The 18053-nt window shown below is 37.2% G+C and overlaps 1 protein-coding gene across 1 annotated transcript; it reads right to left on the bottom strand.

Annotated features, from left to right (window-relative positions):
• Window positions 1-16211: 16211 nt before the first annotated feature.
• On the bottom strand, window positions 16212-17691 carry LOC121976473 (1-aminocyclopropane-1-carboxylate oxidase homolog 3-like). The gene is made up of 3 exons (XM_042528644.1): window positions 17101-17691; window positions 16709-17030; window positions 16212-16643 (listed from the first exon to the last, which is right to left on the bottom strand). Exons 1-3 carry the CDS (start codon window positions 17643-17645, stop codon window positions 16395-16397), a joined length of 1116 nt encoding a protein of 371 aa, XP_042384578.1. The 5' UTR covers window positions 17646-17691; the 3' UTR covers window positions 16212-16394.
• Window positions 17692-18053: the final 362 nt, after the last annotated feature.

Below are 18053 nucleotides of genomic sequence, written 5' to 3'. Positions count from 1 at the left end.
GATTTGATCGGGCCAGATCAGGTGGAGACTGTTGGTTGATCGGTCGATCGAACACTATGATTGGTCGACCGAATGTAGGCTCGATCCAGAGAGGCTACATCTGGACGGAAGGCTGGGCAGGTTCAGCAGGTTCGGTCGACCGAACCTAAAGATCGGTCGATCGATCCCTCTCGAGTCAAATCCTGATCCCGAAGATCAGGTGATCTGATAAGTTCTGGAACCCCTATATAAAGGGGTCTCGAACAGCTATTCGAATAATCAACTCTGATTTTCATTTCCAAGCAACTTGTAAGAGCTCTAAGTGTAAAAGGCTTCTCCGCCTTCAGAGAAGGAGATGTTCCTAGTGCGCTTTCTAACTGCCTTGGATTAACAACCGTCTTGGTTGTAACCAAGTAAAACACTGAGTCTGTTTTTCTCTGTTTTTATTTTAGCTCTATTTAATTTTATAATTGTTGCTTTTATTTTAAAGTTGAAAGCTTTGAGGAGGGTATTTTTATTTGCAGGCAATTCACTCCCCCCCCCTCCCTCTTGCCGATCCCGCTACACCTACAATTGGTATCAGAACCCAACAACCTCAGAAGGACTAGCCATCGACTGAAACACAAAGATCAAGACAATGGCCGGCGCGGACATTCATCCCCCAAAGTTCGACGGAGATTTCGCTACGTGGAAGCGAAAAATGGAGGTATTTTTTAAAACAGACTTCGATATTCTTATTACTATGAAATATGGTTTTGCAACTCCAAAAGATAAAGAAGAGTACCAATGGATGAAGAAGGAGCAAACAGATTTCGTCGCAAACGAAAAGGCGGAATTTCACCTGCTCAGTGTTCTGCCGCCCAAGGAGATAAGTCGAATCGGAAGCTACGACTCCGCAAAAGACCTCTGGGAAAAAATTCTGGAGCTTCACGAAAATACCTCAGAAGCAAAATTGGTAAGGCGAGACATCCTCCAAACTCAGCTAACGAACCTCCGGATGAACAACGGTGAGAAGGTAGCGCAACTCCAAGCGAGAGTCAAAGATCTGATAACTCAACTGACCAACCTCAGAGAATCGGTAACAAATTGAGACTCAATCCAGTACGCGCTCAATGCCTTCCCAAGAACTCCAGAGTGGGCGTCCTTAGTAAATGCTTACTTCATCTCTAAGGATTTTGAGATAAGTAGTTTAGAAAACTTATTCTCTACATTTGAACTTTACGAATCTCGTATTGCAGAGCCTAAACAAATAGAGAAGTCAAACCTCAACGTTGCCCCACAAGCAGAGATGGACGATCCCGACTCCAAAGCGTCAATTGACGAAACCGAAGCAGCGCTATTGGTAAGAAAACTAAATAAATTTATTAAAACTAACAAATTCAGATCGCAGTAAAAAAAGCATCAACGCAACAAAAGACGATCCGATGCTACAACTGCAATGAGGAAGGGCACATCAAGGATGATTGTCCCAAGTTGAAGAAAAGGCACAAAGAGAAGCCTCAGAAATCGACGTCCTCGACACACAAGAGTCTCAATGCTACATGGAATGATACTTCATCCTCCGAGTCAGAAGTTGAAGCCTTCTCAGGAGTAGCACTGATGGCCAACCATCTCTTTGAAGATGACTCGGACTCAGAGATGAGCATAGATCAAGGGGGAGAATCAGAAGATGAGAGCTACAATGAAGAGGGAGCATCACCAAGTGAGGTAAGTAAGGTACGTGATCTTACCCGTACTCAGTCTTTTCGAGTTATCAAAGTACTTACAAAAGATCTAGCAAAATTAGAAAAAGAAAATGCTAAATTGAAATTAAAATTAGAAGAATCATGCTCCGTAGAGTTATTTAACAACCTAAAAATAGAAAATGATAGTTTAAAATTACAAATTGAAAACTTGAAAACTGCTGCATGTTCAAAAGCAAATGATTTTCAAAAATCAAAACTTAAAATTTATGGAAAGTTAAATTGGTATATAAGAAAACATCAGAGACAACATAGAAAAATTCCCAAGACTTATGTACCGCCCAAATATTTAGCTAACCCTGTAACAAGGAACCTATATTGGGTTCCAAAATCTCTACTAGGTTAAAATTCTCAATATTTTTTTACCTAAATTAAAAATTTTAGAACTTATTCTTGAAAATAATTTAAAATTTAAAATTTGCACTTAGAATTTTTTTAACTTTTTTTCTCTAAATATTTGCCAAAATTAAATCTTTTTAAAATTCTTTAAAACTATTTTTGCCTAAGTTAAAAAGTTTTCTATAATTAATTATTTTTTTAATCTTGGTTGAAATTAGAAATTTTTTAAGAAACTTTAAAAAAAACTTAGATTTTATACTCCGTTTTTTTCTGTGATCAAAGGGGGAGAGATAGATACAAGTTAAGGGGGAGTTAAAAATTAAGGGAGAGTTAAAAATATTTTCAAACTTTGTTTGAATTTTTTATTCTTTTCAGTAATTGGTAACAAATAAAACTAAATTTTATGTTACAATTCATTTTAATTGCAAACTTATGCCTAAAATGGTAGTTTAGTAATTTATTTAAATTACTACTTGTTTGTTTTACCCTAACTTGAACTTGGGTTGATGCACATCAAAAGGGAGGAGATTGTTGGACCCCGTGGTTATTTTGATGTGATCAACCAAGTTTAAGTTAGGTTCTGTTTGTTTTTAATCCCTGTGTCTAAGTGTACAGGAGCTTAGGAGCGCAGGAAGTCGAACAGAAGACGCAGTTGGCTAGAAGGACGGCACGGGAAGGGAGCCGACGGACTCGGTGCGTCCGAAGGACGGGATAGCTTCAGAAGAGTACACCGGTGGGCGAGAAGAACGTGCGCGACATTCGAGGGACACAAAGCCGGGGCGGAAGACTGCTCGAGGTGAAGGTCGGGAATTGGGTTTGGGTGAGCCCTATTCCGGTTGGCCGTAATCACCCAAGCGAGCAGAACCAGAGCAAGTCAACTAGGAAGTTGACTTGACAAGTGTTCGGTCTACCGAACGTCTTTATCGGCCGACCGAACCCCTATCATCAGAGACCAGCTGTTCGTGACACATCAGCAACCAGCCGTTGGTGAAGTGATCGATCGACCGAACCTTCTTATCGGTCGACCGAACTGGAGATAAACTATAGACCTGGTCGAGCGATTTGATCGGGCCAGATCAGGTGGAGATCGTTGGTTGATCGGTCGACCGAACACTGTGATTGGTCGACCAAACGCAGGCTCAATCCAAAGAGGCTGCATCTGGATGGAAGGCTGGGCAGGTTCAGCAGGTTCGGTCGACCGAACCTAAGGATTGGTCGACCGAACCTAAGGATCGGTCGATTGATCCCTCTTGAGTCAAATCCTGATCCCGAAGATCTGGTGATATGATAAGTTTTGGAACCCCTATATAAAGGGGCCTCGAACAGCTATTCGAATAATCAACTCTGATTTTCATTTCCAAGCAACTTATAAGAGCTCTAAGTATAAAAGGCTTCTCCGCCTTCAGAGAAGGAGACGTTCCTAGTGCGCTTTCCAACTGTCTTGGATTAACAACCATCTTGGTTGTAACCAAGTAAAACACTGAGTCTGTTTTTCTCTATTTTTATTTTAGCTCTATTTAATTTTATAATTGTTGCTTTTATTTTAAAGTTGAAAGTTTTGATGAGGGTATTTTTATTTACAGGCAATTCACCCCCCCCCCCTCTTTTCGGTCCCGCTGCACCTACACTATCTGTACCTTATTCATAGTCACAATATTTGGAGATGTTCAAAAATTTCAAAGCCAAAGTTGAAAATCAACTAGGTAAGAAAATTGGAGCCATCAAATTTGACCGTGAATATGAATATTACTGTCAATATAATAGGTCAAGTAAATAACGTACAAGATCTTCTGTGAACTACCTTGCTAAGTGTGGGATTGTGTCTCAGTATACTATGTCTGGGACACCCAATCAAAATAGTGTAGCTGAGCGTCACAATCAAACCCTAAAAGATATGGTGAGAAGTATAATAACCTTTACTTTTCTACAGGAGTCTTTGTAGGGTGATGCACTTAAGACTATATTTTACTTACTTAACAGAGTACCTAGTAAGATTGTAATTAAAATCTCATTTGAGATGTTGGTGGCTAGGAAGCCTAACATTAGACACTTACATGTTTGGGGTTGTCCAGCTGAGGCTAGGCCTTATAAACCTAATGAAAAGAAATTAGCCTCAAAGACTATTAGCTTCCATTTTAAGGGTTATTCTAAGAAGTCAAGGAGATATAAATTTTATGATTCCTCTAATAGATCCTTCTTTGAAATAGGAAATGTAAAATTCATTAAGGATAGTGGGAGAACTAAAGTCAGGGAGGTATCTTTTGAGAAAAACGTTAGCGATCCTGCTATAATCACTACTAATGCAATTAATAGTAGTATGTTTCCATACCGCACACTATGAATATTGCACTTTTAGTAAGTCAAGATATTCTCGTGTCATCTCCAATGCAATTGGTGGAGCCGACCATCAAAATGAGGTATTGCCTCATATTGTAAAGCACATGCCTCAACCACCTTAAGTACAAGTGTCTTTAAGGCGATCCATGAGAAAACGAAGATCCACGACTTCTCGTGATTATGTTTATCTCCAAGAGCATGATTTTGATATAGAATTGGAAAGTGATCCTGCATCTTTCTAAAAGGTCAAACAATGCTCTAATACTAAAAGGTGGATTAACGCTATGTAAGAAGAGTTGAAGTCGATGACAAATAATGACATTTGGGAACTTGTCAAATTGTCTAAAGGTTCAAAACTTGTTGATTGTAAATGAATATTTAAAATCAAGCAGGATTCAAGGGGCAATGTCAAAAAGTATAATACACGTCTTCTAGTTAAGGGATTCACTCATAAGGAAGACATTGATTATAAGGAGACTTTCTTATCTGTGTCAACGAAAGACTCCCTCAGGATAATCATGCTTGTAACTTATTATAATTTATTGTTATATCAAATAGACATAAAACTATATTCCTCAATGGAGATATTGAGGAGTCTATATATATGGTGTGATTAGATAACTTTGAGTCTGAGGATTCAAAGAACCTAGTATGTAGATTAAAGAAGTTCATTTTGTTAGAGTGTATACTAAAAGCCTAGCTTTTGGTATAAACATTTATCTAGAAATAAGAATCACATTGGTCAAATGTCTACATTTATGATAAATGTAGTTGTTCAATTAATTTATATTGTAGATAACATGGTGTGTGGTGTCACACACAGAAGATCATGTTATCAGTTTCCTTATAAATTATAAACAGTAGCTCACGACTAAAATGGAAAGGGACAAACCATTGGAAGGTCGTAGTGTAATTATGTATTAGTTTATCTTGACTATATAATTACACTAGTACACTCAGAGTGTATTGAGTAGGACCATTAGAGGTCGTTTCTTTTATACTGACTTTATAAAGAAACAAAGACCTCAGTTATTATGGAAGTGTGTGCTCTTAATCCTAATATAATAACAAGCACATATGTTTGATATTTATTTCTTTAATTTATCAATGGGTGAGATTTAGTTCGATAAATCAATAAACCCGATAAGTTGGGAAATGGTATCACTTATAGTGTGTGTTGTTGATTATAGAAGGAAACTGTGTCCTAGAGATATTAGGTTGATAATGTCCCCAAGAGGAGCTCATAAGGATTGTCATGTTAAACCCTGCAGGTGGACTTAGTCCGACATGACGATAAGGTTGAGTGGTACTACTCTTGGACTTAGATATTAATTAAATGAGTTGTCAGTAACTCACTTAATTAGTGGACATTTGATATCTTAAACAGGGAAACTAACACACTCATAATAAGAAGGAGCCCAAAATGTAATTTGGGATTGGTGCGGTAGTTCAATAATAGTTCTCTAGTGGAATGAATTATTATTGATAAAATTAAGTTGTGTGTTCGGGGCGAACACGGGATGCTTAATTTTATCGGGAGACCAAAACCAATTCCTCCTCTCGGTCCCTATCGTAGCCTCTAGTATATAGAGATTTATACCCACCATATACCCACCTTCTTACCCATCCAATGGGGCCGGCCAAGCTAGCTTGGAACCCAAGCTAGGGCCGCCAAGACCAAGTGGATGAGTTAAGTTGGTGGTCGCCAAAGCTTGGGTCCCAAGCTTAGGTGGCCGGCCACTAGAATATTAAAAAGGATTTTTATTAAAATTATTTCTCATGTGGATATCATGTTTTTAAAAGAGAGTTTAAAAATTTAAAATTTCCTTTTATAGCTTTCTACAAAAGATTAAGAGAAGAGATTAATCTCTTTCCTTATTTGTAGTTTAAAAGGATGGTTTTAATTTTTGGTAAAAACTTTCCTTATTTGTAAATCATCTACATGTTTAAAAGAGAGTTTAAAATTTGAAATCTTTCCTTATTTGTTGATTAAAGGAGGATTTTAAATTTTAAGAAAACTTTCCTTTTTAATCATGTTCATGATTTAAAAGAAAGTTTAAAAATTAAATATTCTCTTTTATAAGTTTCTACAAGAGATTAAGAAAAGATTTGATATCTTTCCTTATTTGTAGATTAAAAGAGATTTTAATTTTTAGAGATAACTTTCTTTTTATCCACATGTTTAAAAGAAAGATTTTAATTTATTAAATTTCCTTTTTATAAACCAATCATGAAGGGATAAAAATTATTGAGAAATTTTATAAAATTCCGGAAGCAAATAAGGAAGATTTAATTGGTGTTTAAAATTTTATTTGCTTGGAGTTTTTTTTGTGGCGGCCATTATAAAATTGAGAAAGGAAATTATTTTAATTAAATAAATTTTCCTTTTCAATGGCAAAAGAATTAAGGAAGGTTTTATTAAAATTTCCTTATTTGCCAAGATCAAGGATTATAAAAGAGGGGGTAGAGGAGGCTTCATGGCTAACGAATCTATTCTATTTTTCTCTCCCTCTTTTCTTCTTCTTGTGGCCGGCCCTAGCCTTTCTCCTTTCTTCTCTTTTGGTGGCCGAACCATACATCTCTTGGAGCTCTTGTTGGTGGCCGGACCTAGGAAGGAGAAGAAGAAGAGGAGGAAGCCTCATCTTGAAGATCCCTTGGAGTATTGGTGGTGATCAAGTTCTTCTTCCTTGGAGGTGGTTCTTCTTGTGGCCGAACCTTGCTTGGAGAAGAAGAAGGTGCGTGGTGGTTCTCGTTTCAGAAGATCGTCGCCCACACGACGTCCGGGATAAGAAGAGGAATACGGTAGAAGATCAAGAGGTTTTTCTAAAAGGTATAACTAGTAATTTTTCTTTCCGCATCATACTAGTTATTTTTGGAAATAATACCAAATACAAGAGGCTTACGTTCTAGTGTTTCGAATATGGTTTTTCGAAGTTGTGTTCTTTTGTTTCTTTCTTTTCCTTGTGATTTGATTGTTCTCTTTGGTTAACCTAAAGTTATTTTAGGAAATTAAATATTAGCTTTCTATTAAAGGTTTTGTCTAGTCGGTGGTGGTTGCTCCCATATCCAAGAAGGCCATGTGCCTCGCCACGTCAGTACTGGGAACCTTTTATGGAAATTAATATTTAATGGAATTAATAACTTAAGGAGACTTGGGTCGAACGTGTTAAGTTCGCAGGAGATCCAAGTCAAAACCTAAAGAACAAATAGATTAAGTTTTGGATCAAACGTGTTAAGTTCCGCGGCGATCCAAAATTTAATTTAAAAGAACACATGGTAGCTAGGAAAGGTTCAGACCTTTGTACAAAATTTTTATACAGTGGAACCTATAGGTTTTCCGTAGCAACCAACAATTGGTATCGAGCTAGGGTTTTGCCTCTGTATTTGGTATTAGTTTAATTATGCACATGTCATACATAATTTAGGCAGTTAATAGTAGGATGTGCTAACTTTGTGGATGCAGGATCCAACTATTATGGCTTATAGTTATTATGTGTGTGATTGGACCCTTGGACATGTCAAGGGCATTTTATTGTGTGTGCATGATTGTATTATAAAATACGCGGTGTATTTAGTTTTATTAGGATTTTATTTTGATCTAGATACATGTACATTCCTTTTATGGAATATAGGATCAAAATGTAAAATTCTATTTATGTCGAAGATCTAATCTTGCAAAGCGTGGAACCTTCTGAGGACCAGAGGCGCAGCGGAACTAGGAGCAAGATGGATGCGACAACTAGACCCGGTAGCGGTGGCCAAATATGGCAGTGACTTGGGATGACAACACACGGAGGATAACTAGAGATAAAAGCCATAATAGTTGAAAATTAGATTTTCTATTTATTGCTTTTATATTGTCGGTGCATGTTGGTTTACATATTTAGTAGGCTAGCATAGTTAAAATTCCTCATTTATAAATAACTAAGTGGGAGGGTTTTAAGTAAATCCCATGGTCTCCATTATTGGTTTGTAAGTGATGCAAACAAGCTTGCGTTGGCTCTGAGTGCCTTCCTCCATAACGGATGAGCTTGTTTGGGGATCACTAGAACGGACTTCCATTTGTGGATGACTATAGGAAGTTAATTAAGAGCGTGTGATCTTCCCCAACGGAAGGGGCATAATCTTATTAATGGACTTAGTGTCAAGTAATGGTATACACTTAGACACATCTAATAGTATCCTCCCCATCGGAGTCACTGCTATTATTTGTGTGACCAAATGAAACCAACTATTAATTTGTCATAAAACTAGGTTGACAAGATAATAAAATTAAAGGGTTAAAACCCCTCTTACAAATGATTGATTTTGTATACGTCCACACTAACGTGGCATACAAAATTAACGGTGTTTGAGATAATTTTATTTGTCATAAAGATACGTTGACAAGATAGTTAATGGGTAAAACCCTCCTTTTACAAATGTTGAATTTATATACGTCCACACTAACGTGGCATGCAAAATTCACGGTGTTTGAGGTGTTGGTAAATTTAAATAATATTGTTTGAGGAATCAATGTTATTTTAAATTCAAAGAGTTTTGACCAAATATTTGATCAAAGACAGATCAACTATTAATTTTATTCGTCATAAAGTAAAGTTGACGAGATAATAAAATTAATGAATAAAATCTCCTCTTCGATTTTGTATACACAAAATTCATGGAGATTTTAAGGAGTTGATCTTGACCAAATATTTTTGTGATTCTTAGGATGTTTGTCAATCCTAGTAGTCATACTATAGAAAAGACTTAGTAGTCCCAATTGTAATGATTGGAAATAGGACTTGGACATTAAGGTAGATCTTCTTAGAACAAAGAACAATTTAGGTGTATTTAATTCATTAGTTGAAACATGTCTAGTGGTGTTATCTACCGGAACCTGGAGTGTAGATACAAGATGCCATTAATCATGTCTGCAATTCATTGCAGGGTTCCAGGAAACCCGACAACTAAATGAAAGGTAAATCACCGTCACATGGGCACTACTGTAAAAGCTGTTGCAGGGGGAGATGTTTATCCTTTGATAAGAATAAAATATGGATTTTAAGTAATTGTCTTTACGTACCAAGTTTAGAAAGAACCACTTCAGTTTCTAAACTATTATAGATATTGTGTCTATTTTGATAACAAAGTTGTTATCAAGAAAAATAGGGAAGTTATCTATTCTGGTATGGTAGTTGACAATTTATAATCCAATAACTCCCACGATGCAACAAATGGAAATTAGTAACACATCTTCTAATTTTAAGAGAAAGTAACCTTCGGAAATGAACCAATTATATCTTTGACATCTAAAAGCTAGGTTATACTTGAGTAGGATTCATTGGTAGCTGATGAACTTTTGGGTTCATTAGTAGTGGAAATCTTTCCAACCTGCGAGTCTTACTTGGAAGGAAAATAACCAAGGAGCTTTTAAGTCTAAGGGGAATGGAACCAAAGATATATAGGAATTGGTTCATTCTGATTTGTGTGATCCTATGAGCATCCAGGCAAGAGGTTGTTTCAAATATTTTATCTATTTTATAGATAACTATTTGAGATACGGATATATTTACTTGATGTGCCGCAAGTCTAAGTGCTTTGATTAGTTCAAAGAGTACGAGGCTGATGTGGAGAAACGACAAAGTAAAAATATCAAGACACTACGGTAAGATCGTAGTGGCAAGTACCTCTTGGGAGAATTTAGGAGTCATTTATCAGAAGTAGGGATTCAATCCCAACTAACTACAGCTGGTACACTCCAACAGAATGGTGTAGTAGAAAGAAGGTAAAGGACTCTTATGGAATAATTAGATAGATGATGAGTTATTCAGAAAATTACCAAATTTGTTTTAAGGATAAACTCTGAAAACGAAAGTGAACATAGTACCTTCCAAGATAGAACTCTCTACTCATATAGAATTGCTGAATAGGTGAAAACCTATTTTGAAGCATATTCGGATTCGGGTAATCCAGCACATATGAGAGACAATGATAAGTTGGATAGGAGTCCACTTGTTTGTAAGTTATCCTAGATAAACAAAAGTAGGTTTATAGTCTTAAAAATCAGAAAGTCATTGTTAGCAACAAAGACTGATTTTTAGAAAAGGACTATATAATGAACCACGTGCTCATAAGAAAATTTGTTCTTAAGGAAATAATAGAAGACATGTCTAATCTAGTACCAACTGTACAAGATGAGATACCACAAGGAAACTGCAACACGTATCACAAATGATACACAATTGCAGAAAGTGCCTTGTCGTAGTGGGAGGGTTGATAAGCAACCTAAAAGGATTCATGTTTTGGGAGAGTTTTTTGACTTGATCCCTGGAGGACATGAACCTGATCTACGGACATATGACGAAGCACTCCAAGATAAAAATGCAACATCTTGGCAAAGAGTAATGAATAACAGAATTAGAATATATGTATTCTAATAAAATCTGGAAGCTTGTAGAAACACCAAATGGTGTAAAAGCCTTTGGGTGTAAAAAGGTCTATAATAGGAAAAGAGGGATAGACAGGAAGGTGGAAACTTTCAAAAGCAAGGCTTGATGAAAAAGGAAACTTTTCACTGGTAGCCATGTTTAAGTCTATCCAGATTCTTTTATCTATTTGGCAAGTGGATGTCAAGACAGCATTCCTTAATGGAAGTCTTGAAGATAGCATTCACATAAAGCAAACCAGAAGGGTTCATTACAAAGGGCTAAGAGCATCTTGTGTGAAAGCTCAAATCAGTCTATGGACTGAGGCAAAGCTTCAAGGTCTTGGAACATCCAGTTTATCAAAGTAATCCAGACCTTTGGATTTATTGAGTAAACGGATAAGTCTTGTGTATACAAATGGTGTGATGGAAACGTGGTGGTGATTCTTGTACTATACGTAGATAACAATTTTGGTAGTTGGAAACAATATCAAAATGTTGTCAGAAGTAAGGGTATGGTTGTCCAAATAATTCAATATAAAGGACTTGGGAGAATATATATATTTTTGTGATCAAAGTAATAAGGGATCGCAAGAAAAATATATATATAGATATATCCCAAGTTTAATACATCGAAAAAATCCTTGCTCGTTTTTAGCATGCAAGACTCCTAGAAAGGTTTCTTACCTTTTAAGCATGGAGTGTCTTTATCTAAAGGGATGTCTTCGATGACATCAAAGGAGATTGAGGACATGTAGGCAGTTCTTTATGCTTCGGCAGTTAGACAACCTAATGTATGCTATGCACGAGATCAGAAATCTATTTTGCCAAGGGCATAGTTAGTAGATATCAAAGTAACCCTAGACAAGGACATTGGACTGCAATAAAGCATATAAGTACCTTAGAGGCACTAGAGATTATATGCTAGTTTACAAGGCAGTTATTTTGGTCCCTATGGGTTGCATGGATTTTGACTTCCAATCGGACAGGGACAATATTAAGTCAACCTCGGGGTTTTGTGTTTACTTTAGGAGGTAAAGTCATAACTATGGAAGAGTGATAGGCATAGGTGTTTATCTGGACTCCACCATAGAAGCTTAGTATATGGCAAGCCTCTAAGGTAGCCATAAAAGCTGAATGACTCAATAACCTCAAGATAGATTTAGATATGATTTCTGGTTTGTCCAAAGATTATTACAATTTGTTGTAATAATGTTGGTGCAGTAACAAACTCGAAGAAACCATAAGTCTATTAAGACAAGTAAACACAATAGAGCGCAAGTACCACCCAATACAAGAAATTGTATAAACGAGGAGAAGTTGTTGCCGCCTAGATTGCATCAGGTGATGACCTATAGATCCTTTCACTAAGGTCCTTAAGGCAAGAGCTTTTGATGGGCATGTTGAAGGGTTGGGAATCAGATGTATGGCAGCTGATATGGCAACTTAGTCTTTTAGTATAAGTGGGAGATTGTTAGAGTGTATACTAAAAGCCTAGCTTTTGGTATAAACATTTATCTAGAAATAAGAATCACATTGGTCAAATGTCTACATTTATGATAAATGTAGTTGTTCAATTAATTTATATTGTAGATAACATGGTGTGTGGTGTCACACACAGAAGATCATGTTATCAGTTTCCTTATAAATTATAAACAGTAGCTCACGACTAAAATGGAAAGGGACAAACCATTGGAAGGTCGTAGTGTAATTATGTATTAGTTTATCTTGACTATATAATTACACTAGTACACTCAGAGTGTATTGAGTAGGACCATTAGAGGTCGTTTCTTTTATACTGACTTTATAAAGAAACAAAGACCTCAGTTATTATGGAAGTGTGTGCTCTTAATCCTAATATAATAACAAGCACATATGTTTGATATTTATTTCTTTAATTTATCAATGGGTGAGATTTAGTTCGATAAATCAATAAACCCGATAAGTTGGGAAATGGTATCACTTATAGTGTGTGTTGTTGATTATAGAAGGAAACTGTGTCCTAGAGATACTAGGTTGATAATGTCCCCAAGAGGAGCTCATAAGGATTGTCATGTTAAACCCTGCAGGTGGACTTAGTCCGACATGACGATAAGGTTGAGTGGTACTACTCTTGGACTTAGATATTAATTAAATGAGTTGTCAGTAACTCACTTAATTAGTGGACATTTGATATCTTAAACACAGGGAGACTAACACACTCATAATAAGAAGGAGCCCAAAATGTAATTTGGGATTGGTGCGGTAGTTCAATAATAGTTCTCTAGTGGAATGAATTATTATTGATAAAATTAAGTTGTGTGTTCGGGGCGAACACGGGATGCTTAATTTTATCGGGAGACCAAAACCAATTCCTCCTCTCGGTCCCTATCGTAGCCTCTAGTATATAGAGATTTATACCCACCGCATACCCACCTTCTTACCCATCCAATGGGGCCGGCCAAGCTAGCTTGGAACCCAAGCTAGGGCCGGCCAAGACCAAGTGGATGAGTTAAGTTGGTGGCCGGCCAAAGCTTGGGTCCCAAGCTTAGGTGGCCGGCCACTAGAATATTAAAAAGGATTTTTATTAAAATTATTTCTTATGTGGATATCATGTTTTTAAGAGAGTTTAAAATTAAAATTTCCTTTTATAGCTTTCTACAAAAGATTAAGAGAAGAGATTAATCTCTTTCCTTATTTGTAGTTTAAAAGGATGGTTTTAATTTTGGTAAAACTTTCCTTATTTGTAAATCATCTATATGTTTAAAGAGAGTTTAAAATTTGAAATCTTTCCTTATTTGTTGATTAAAGGAGGATTTTAAATTTTAAGAAAACTTTCCTTTTAAACATATTCATGATTTAAAGAAAGTTTAAAATTAAATATTCTCTTTTATAAGTTTCTACAAGAGATTAAGAAAAGATTTGATATCTTTCCTTATTTGTAGATTAAAAGAGATATTAATTTTTAGAGATAACTTTCTTTTATTCACATGTTTAAAAGAAAGATTTTAATTTATTAAATTTCCTTTTATAAACCAATCATGAAGGGATAAAATTATTGAGAAATTTTATAAAATTCCGGAAGCAAATAAGGAAGTTTTAATTGGTGTTTAAAATTTTATTTGCTTGGAGTTTTTTTTCTTGTGGCCGGCCATTATAAAATTGAGAAAGGAAATTATTTTTAATTAAATAAATTTTCTTTTTCAATGGCAAAAGAATTAAGGAAGTTTTTATTAAAATTTCCTTATTTGCCAAGATCAAGGATTATAAAAGAGGGGGTAGAGGAGGCTTCAAAGCTAACGAATCTATTCTATTTTTCTCCCTCTTTTCTTCCTTTGTGGCCAGCCTTTCTCCTTTCTTCTCTTTTGGTGGCCGAACCATACATCTCTTGGAGCTCTTGTTGGTGGCCGGACCTAGGAAGGAGAAGAAGAAGAGGAGGAAGCCTCATCTTGAAGATCCCTTGGAGTATTGGTGGTGATCAAGTTCTTCTTCCTTGGAGGTGGTTCTTCTTGTGGCCGAACCTTGCTTGGAGAAGAAGAAGGTGCGTGGTGGTTCTCGTTTCGGAAGATCGTCGCCCACACGACGTCCGGGATAAGAAGAGGAATACGGTAGAAGATCAAGAGGTTTTTCTAAAAGGTATAACTAGTAATTTTTCTTTCCGCATCATACTAGTTATTTTTGGAAATAATACCAAATACAAGAGGCTTACGTTCTAGTGTTTCGAATATGGTTTTTCGAAGTTGTGTTCTTTTGTTTCTTTCTTTTCCTTGTGATTTGATTGTTCTCTTTGGTTAACCTAAAGTTATTTTAGGAAATTAAATATTAGCTTTCTATTAAAGGTTTTGTCTAGTCGGTGGTGGTTGCTCCCATATCCAAGAAGGCCATGTGCCTCGCCACGTCAGTACTGGGAACCTTTTATGGAAATTAATATTTAATGGAATTAATAACTTAAGGAGACTTGGGTCGAACGTGTTAAGTTCCGCAGAAGATCCAAGTCAAAACCTAAAAGAACAAATAGATTAAGTTTTGGATCAAACGTGTTAAGTTCCGCAGGCGATCCAAAATTTAATTTAAAAGAACACATGGTAGCTAGGAAAAGGTTCAGACCTTTGTACAAAATTTTTGTACAGTGGAACCTATAGGTTTTCCGAGTAGCAACCAACACATTTATGGTTTGAAATATACGTCCCGTTAGTGGTACCGAAAATTTGATCAAGAGGTCATCTCATTTGAATTTAGAGAAAATCCTGTTGATCAATATATATATGTCAAGTTCAGTGGGAGCAAATTTGTTATGCTAATTTTCTATGTGGACAATATATTATTTGTGAGCAATAATAATGGTCTGCTGCATGAAATCAAGTCATTTTTATCTAGTTTTTTTGAAATGAAAAACAATGGTGAAGCATCCTTTGTCTTAAATATACAAATATATCGTAATCGTTCAAGAGACATTCTTGAACTTTCACAACAGACCTATATTGAAAATATGCTTACAAAGTATAACATACAAAACTGTGCACCTAGTAACACTCTTTTGTCTAGAGGTGATTGATTTAGTTTGCAACAATGTCCACGACTTGAACTTGAAATAAAGGAGATTGAACAATTCCCTTACGCGTCATCTGTGGGAAGTCTTATGTATACATAGATTTGTACACGATCAAATATAATATTTATAGTGGGGATGTTAAACAAATATATAAATAACCCATGACCATTTACCGAAAAATAGTAAAGACGTGATTGAATATTCAGATTTTGATTTTACTAGATGGTTGGATAGTAGGTCCACTTCAGACTATATTTTCATGTTTGCTGGAAAGACTATATCTTGGAAGAGCGTTAAACAGACGTTAATAATAACTTCTACCATAGAAACAAAGTTGATAATATACTATGAAGCATCCAATCACGGGATTTAGTTGCGAAATTTCGTCATAGTATTGGAGATTGTTGATGATATTGATAGACAATTAAGAATTAAATGTGATAATAAATCACAAAATTTTATGCCAAGAACAACGGTAGCTCTTGAAGATCGAACAAATAACGCTATAAAAGGACAATAACTCTCAATCAAATTTTTTATCATTATTTTATTATGTTTCGATAAAACAATATCAATCTTAGGATAATTTGTTTTCTCTATTAGAAATCTACGTTAGTTTCTAACATTCATGCAATTAGGGATTATGAATTCCCATCGTCGTAAAGAACGCCGTCAAACAAAAACGCTAAAAAGGAGGACGATAATCAAAAGCACGGTAGGCTAACTGTCAAGCACTCATCTCTCTCATTTTTTTTATTATTATTTTCTGCGCTCACTATCTCACTTAAGCATTAAAGGGGTCTGGTTGGGACTGGATCGACACCTTATGACTTTGTATTCATGTTGAACAAAAACGTTTCTAGAAGACGAGGAACGCTTAGTCATCAACGATCAAGAAATATTAGGCTGGGAACTTACAAATTCTGCCGTATCACAGATGATATATAAAATTGTACTCTGTTCGCATCAATCTTCAAATAGTTTAATTAACTTACCGATCTTTATTCTTCTTCAACTGCAGCGCACTCGTACACATTATAATCCCAGCTAAACTCTCGTTTCAAAGAGTGAAACGGCGGAGAATAGACTCTGTTCCAATTCCTCTAGAAGCGAAAACCTGAAAATACTCTTCGAGAAGAAATTCTCGATATTTTGGAGCCTCATTCTCTGACAATATCTCTTTGATCGGACCATACAAGTAATTGTCCTCGCGAACTCCAACAAAAAACATCGCCACTGACAATCGAGGCCCTAGTCGATTCGCCAACACTCGATGCTCCACGCTTTTGAATTTACCATTGCTAATGATCTACAAAACAAGAGAAACTAGCTACTTCAGTAAGCTCTAAGCAACACGAAAGGTCAAAGAATTACCTGAAGGAGATCGCCGATATTGACGACTACGGCTCCGGGAACGGTCGACACATCCACCCAGTGACCTTCGTGGCGAACTTGCAGGCCGCCGAGTTCGTCCTCGATGAGCAGCGTCAAGAAGGATGGATCGCAGTGCTTGGAAGTGCCCAGAGTGAGCTCCGGCTCCGGGCACGGCGGATAGTAGTGTGCACTCATGAACTGTCCCTTGGAGAGGTTGATGTTCTTGAGATGAGATGGACTCAGTCCGAGTGCCTCCGAGAGCAGCTCGTACACCGACTCGGCAAGGCCGAGCATGTGCTTGCCGTAGGCCAGGATCTCGTCTCTGCAAATGATGTCGATATAATCTTGGACGAAGCTAACTGTTAAGGCATGCAGATGCAGTTGATTGATACCTGCAGACATCAGGAATGTCTTGAGGATTCAGCGTGGCGTCGAAGGTACACGAGAAGGTATCCCTCCAGTTCGCAGCCCGAGAAAGGAACAAATCGTAGTTGCAGACGTACTTCACGTTCTGCTTCAAATCGCGGCCGTAGAGCTTCGCCTTCACTTCCTTTGGGAGCTCATGGAACCTCCGGCTCCCCTGCATCATGCCTTCCAAGATCTGCGGCGGGACGCCGTGGTTCACCAGCTGGAAGAATCCCCATGAGCTCGAGGCGTCGCGGATCTGCTCCACCGCCTCCTTCCGCCGACGGGCGTCGTCGGCGACGCCGCGGAGGTCGATGACGGGGACTTGGAGGCGGGCGAGGGAGGGTGGGGAAGGCAGGTCATCGGGGGAGTGGACGAAGATTCGTGGGAGCTTGGTGATGCCGGCGTCGGCTAGGCCTTTGACGCCCGATTTGGTGGCGTCGAACTTAAGCAGCTCTTGCAGGCGATCGGGAGCTGCCTCGGCGGCGCTGTAGTCGGGAACTGCTGCTGCCGCCGCCGCCGCCGCCGCCATTTAGATCAGAATTGGAGCTTCGCAAGGAAAGGAAATAGGAAGAAATGGTATATAAAATGCAGAGATTAGCTTATTGGGGAAGTCAATATTCAAAGTCTAAACCACATTTTTGACTTGTCCATTGCAATCTAAACCACGGAAATAAAAATTTTCTTTTTATTATAACAGAGTAAAACAATAATATAGAAATATATCGATCTAAAAACAAGGACGTGTGAACCACCGACGAATTGTCTTCAAGGTTGATGTGTGCCAATGATATGGCAGTGAATGAGCTCCGTGAATTTCTACAAAACTCGATGAGAATTGGAAGGAAGGCTAATGTGAACATGGCTCAGATGATCTTCTCCTCACGTGAGGTGGATCGTCGATCTATCCTCATGTTCGATCGATTAATCAGATGTTCTT

The sequence above is a fragment of the Zingiber officinale genome, chromosome 4B, assembly GCF_018446385.1.
Source record: "Zingiber officinale cultivar Zhangliang chromosome 4B, Zo_v1.1, whole genome shotgun sequence".
Lineage (NCBI taxonomy): Eukaryota > Viridiplantae > Streptophyta > Magnoliopsida > Zingiberales > Zingiberaceae > Zingiber > Zingiber officinale.
The sequence above is the reverse complement of the archived record's forward strand: the minus strand, read 5'-3'. Positions and strand labels throughout refer to the sequence as shown.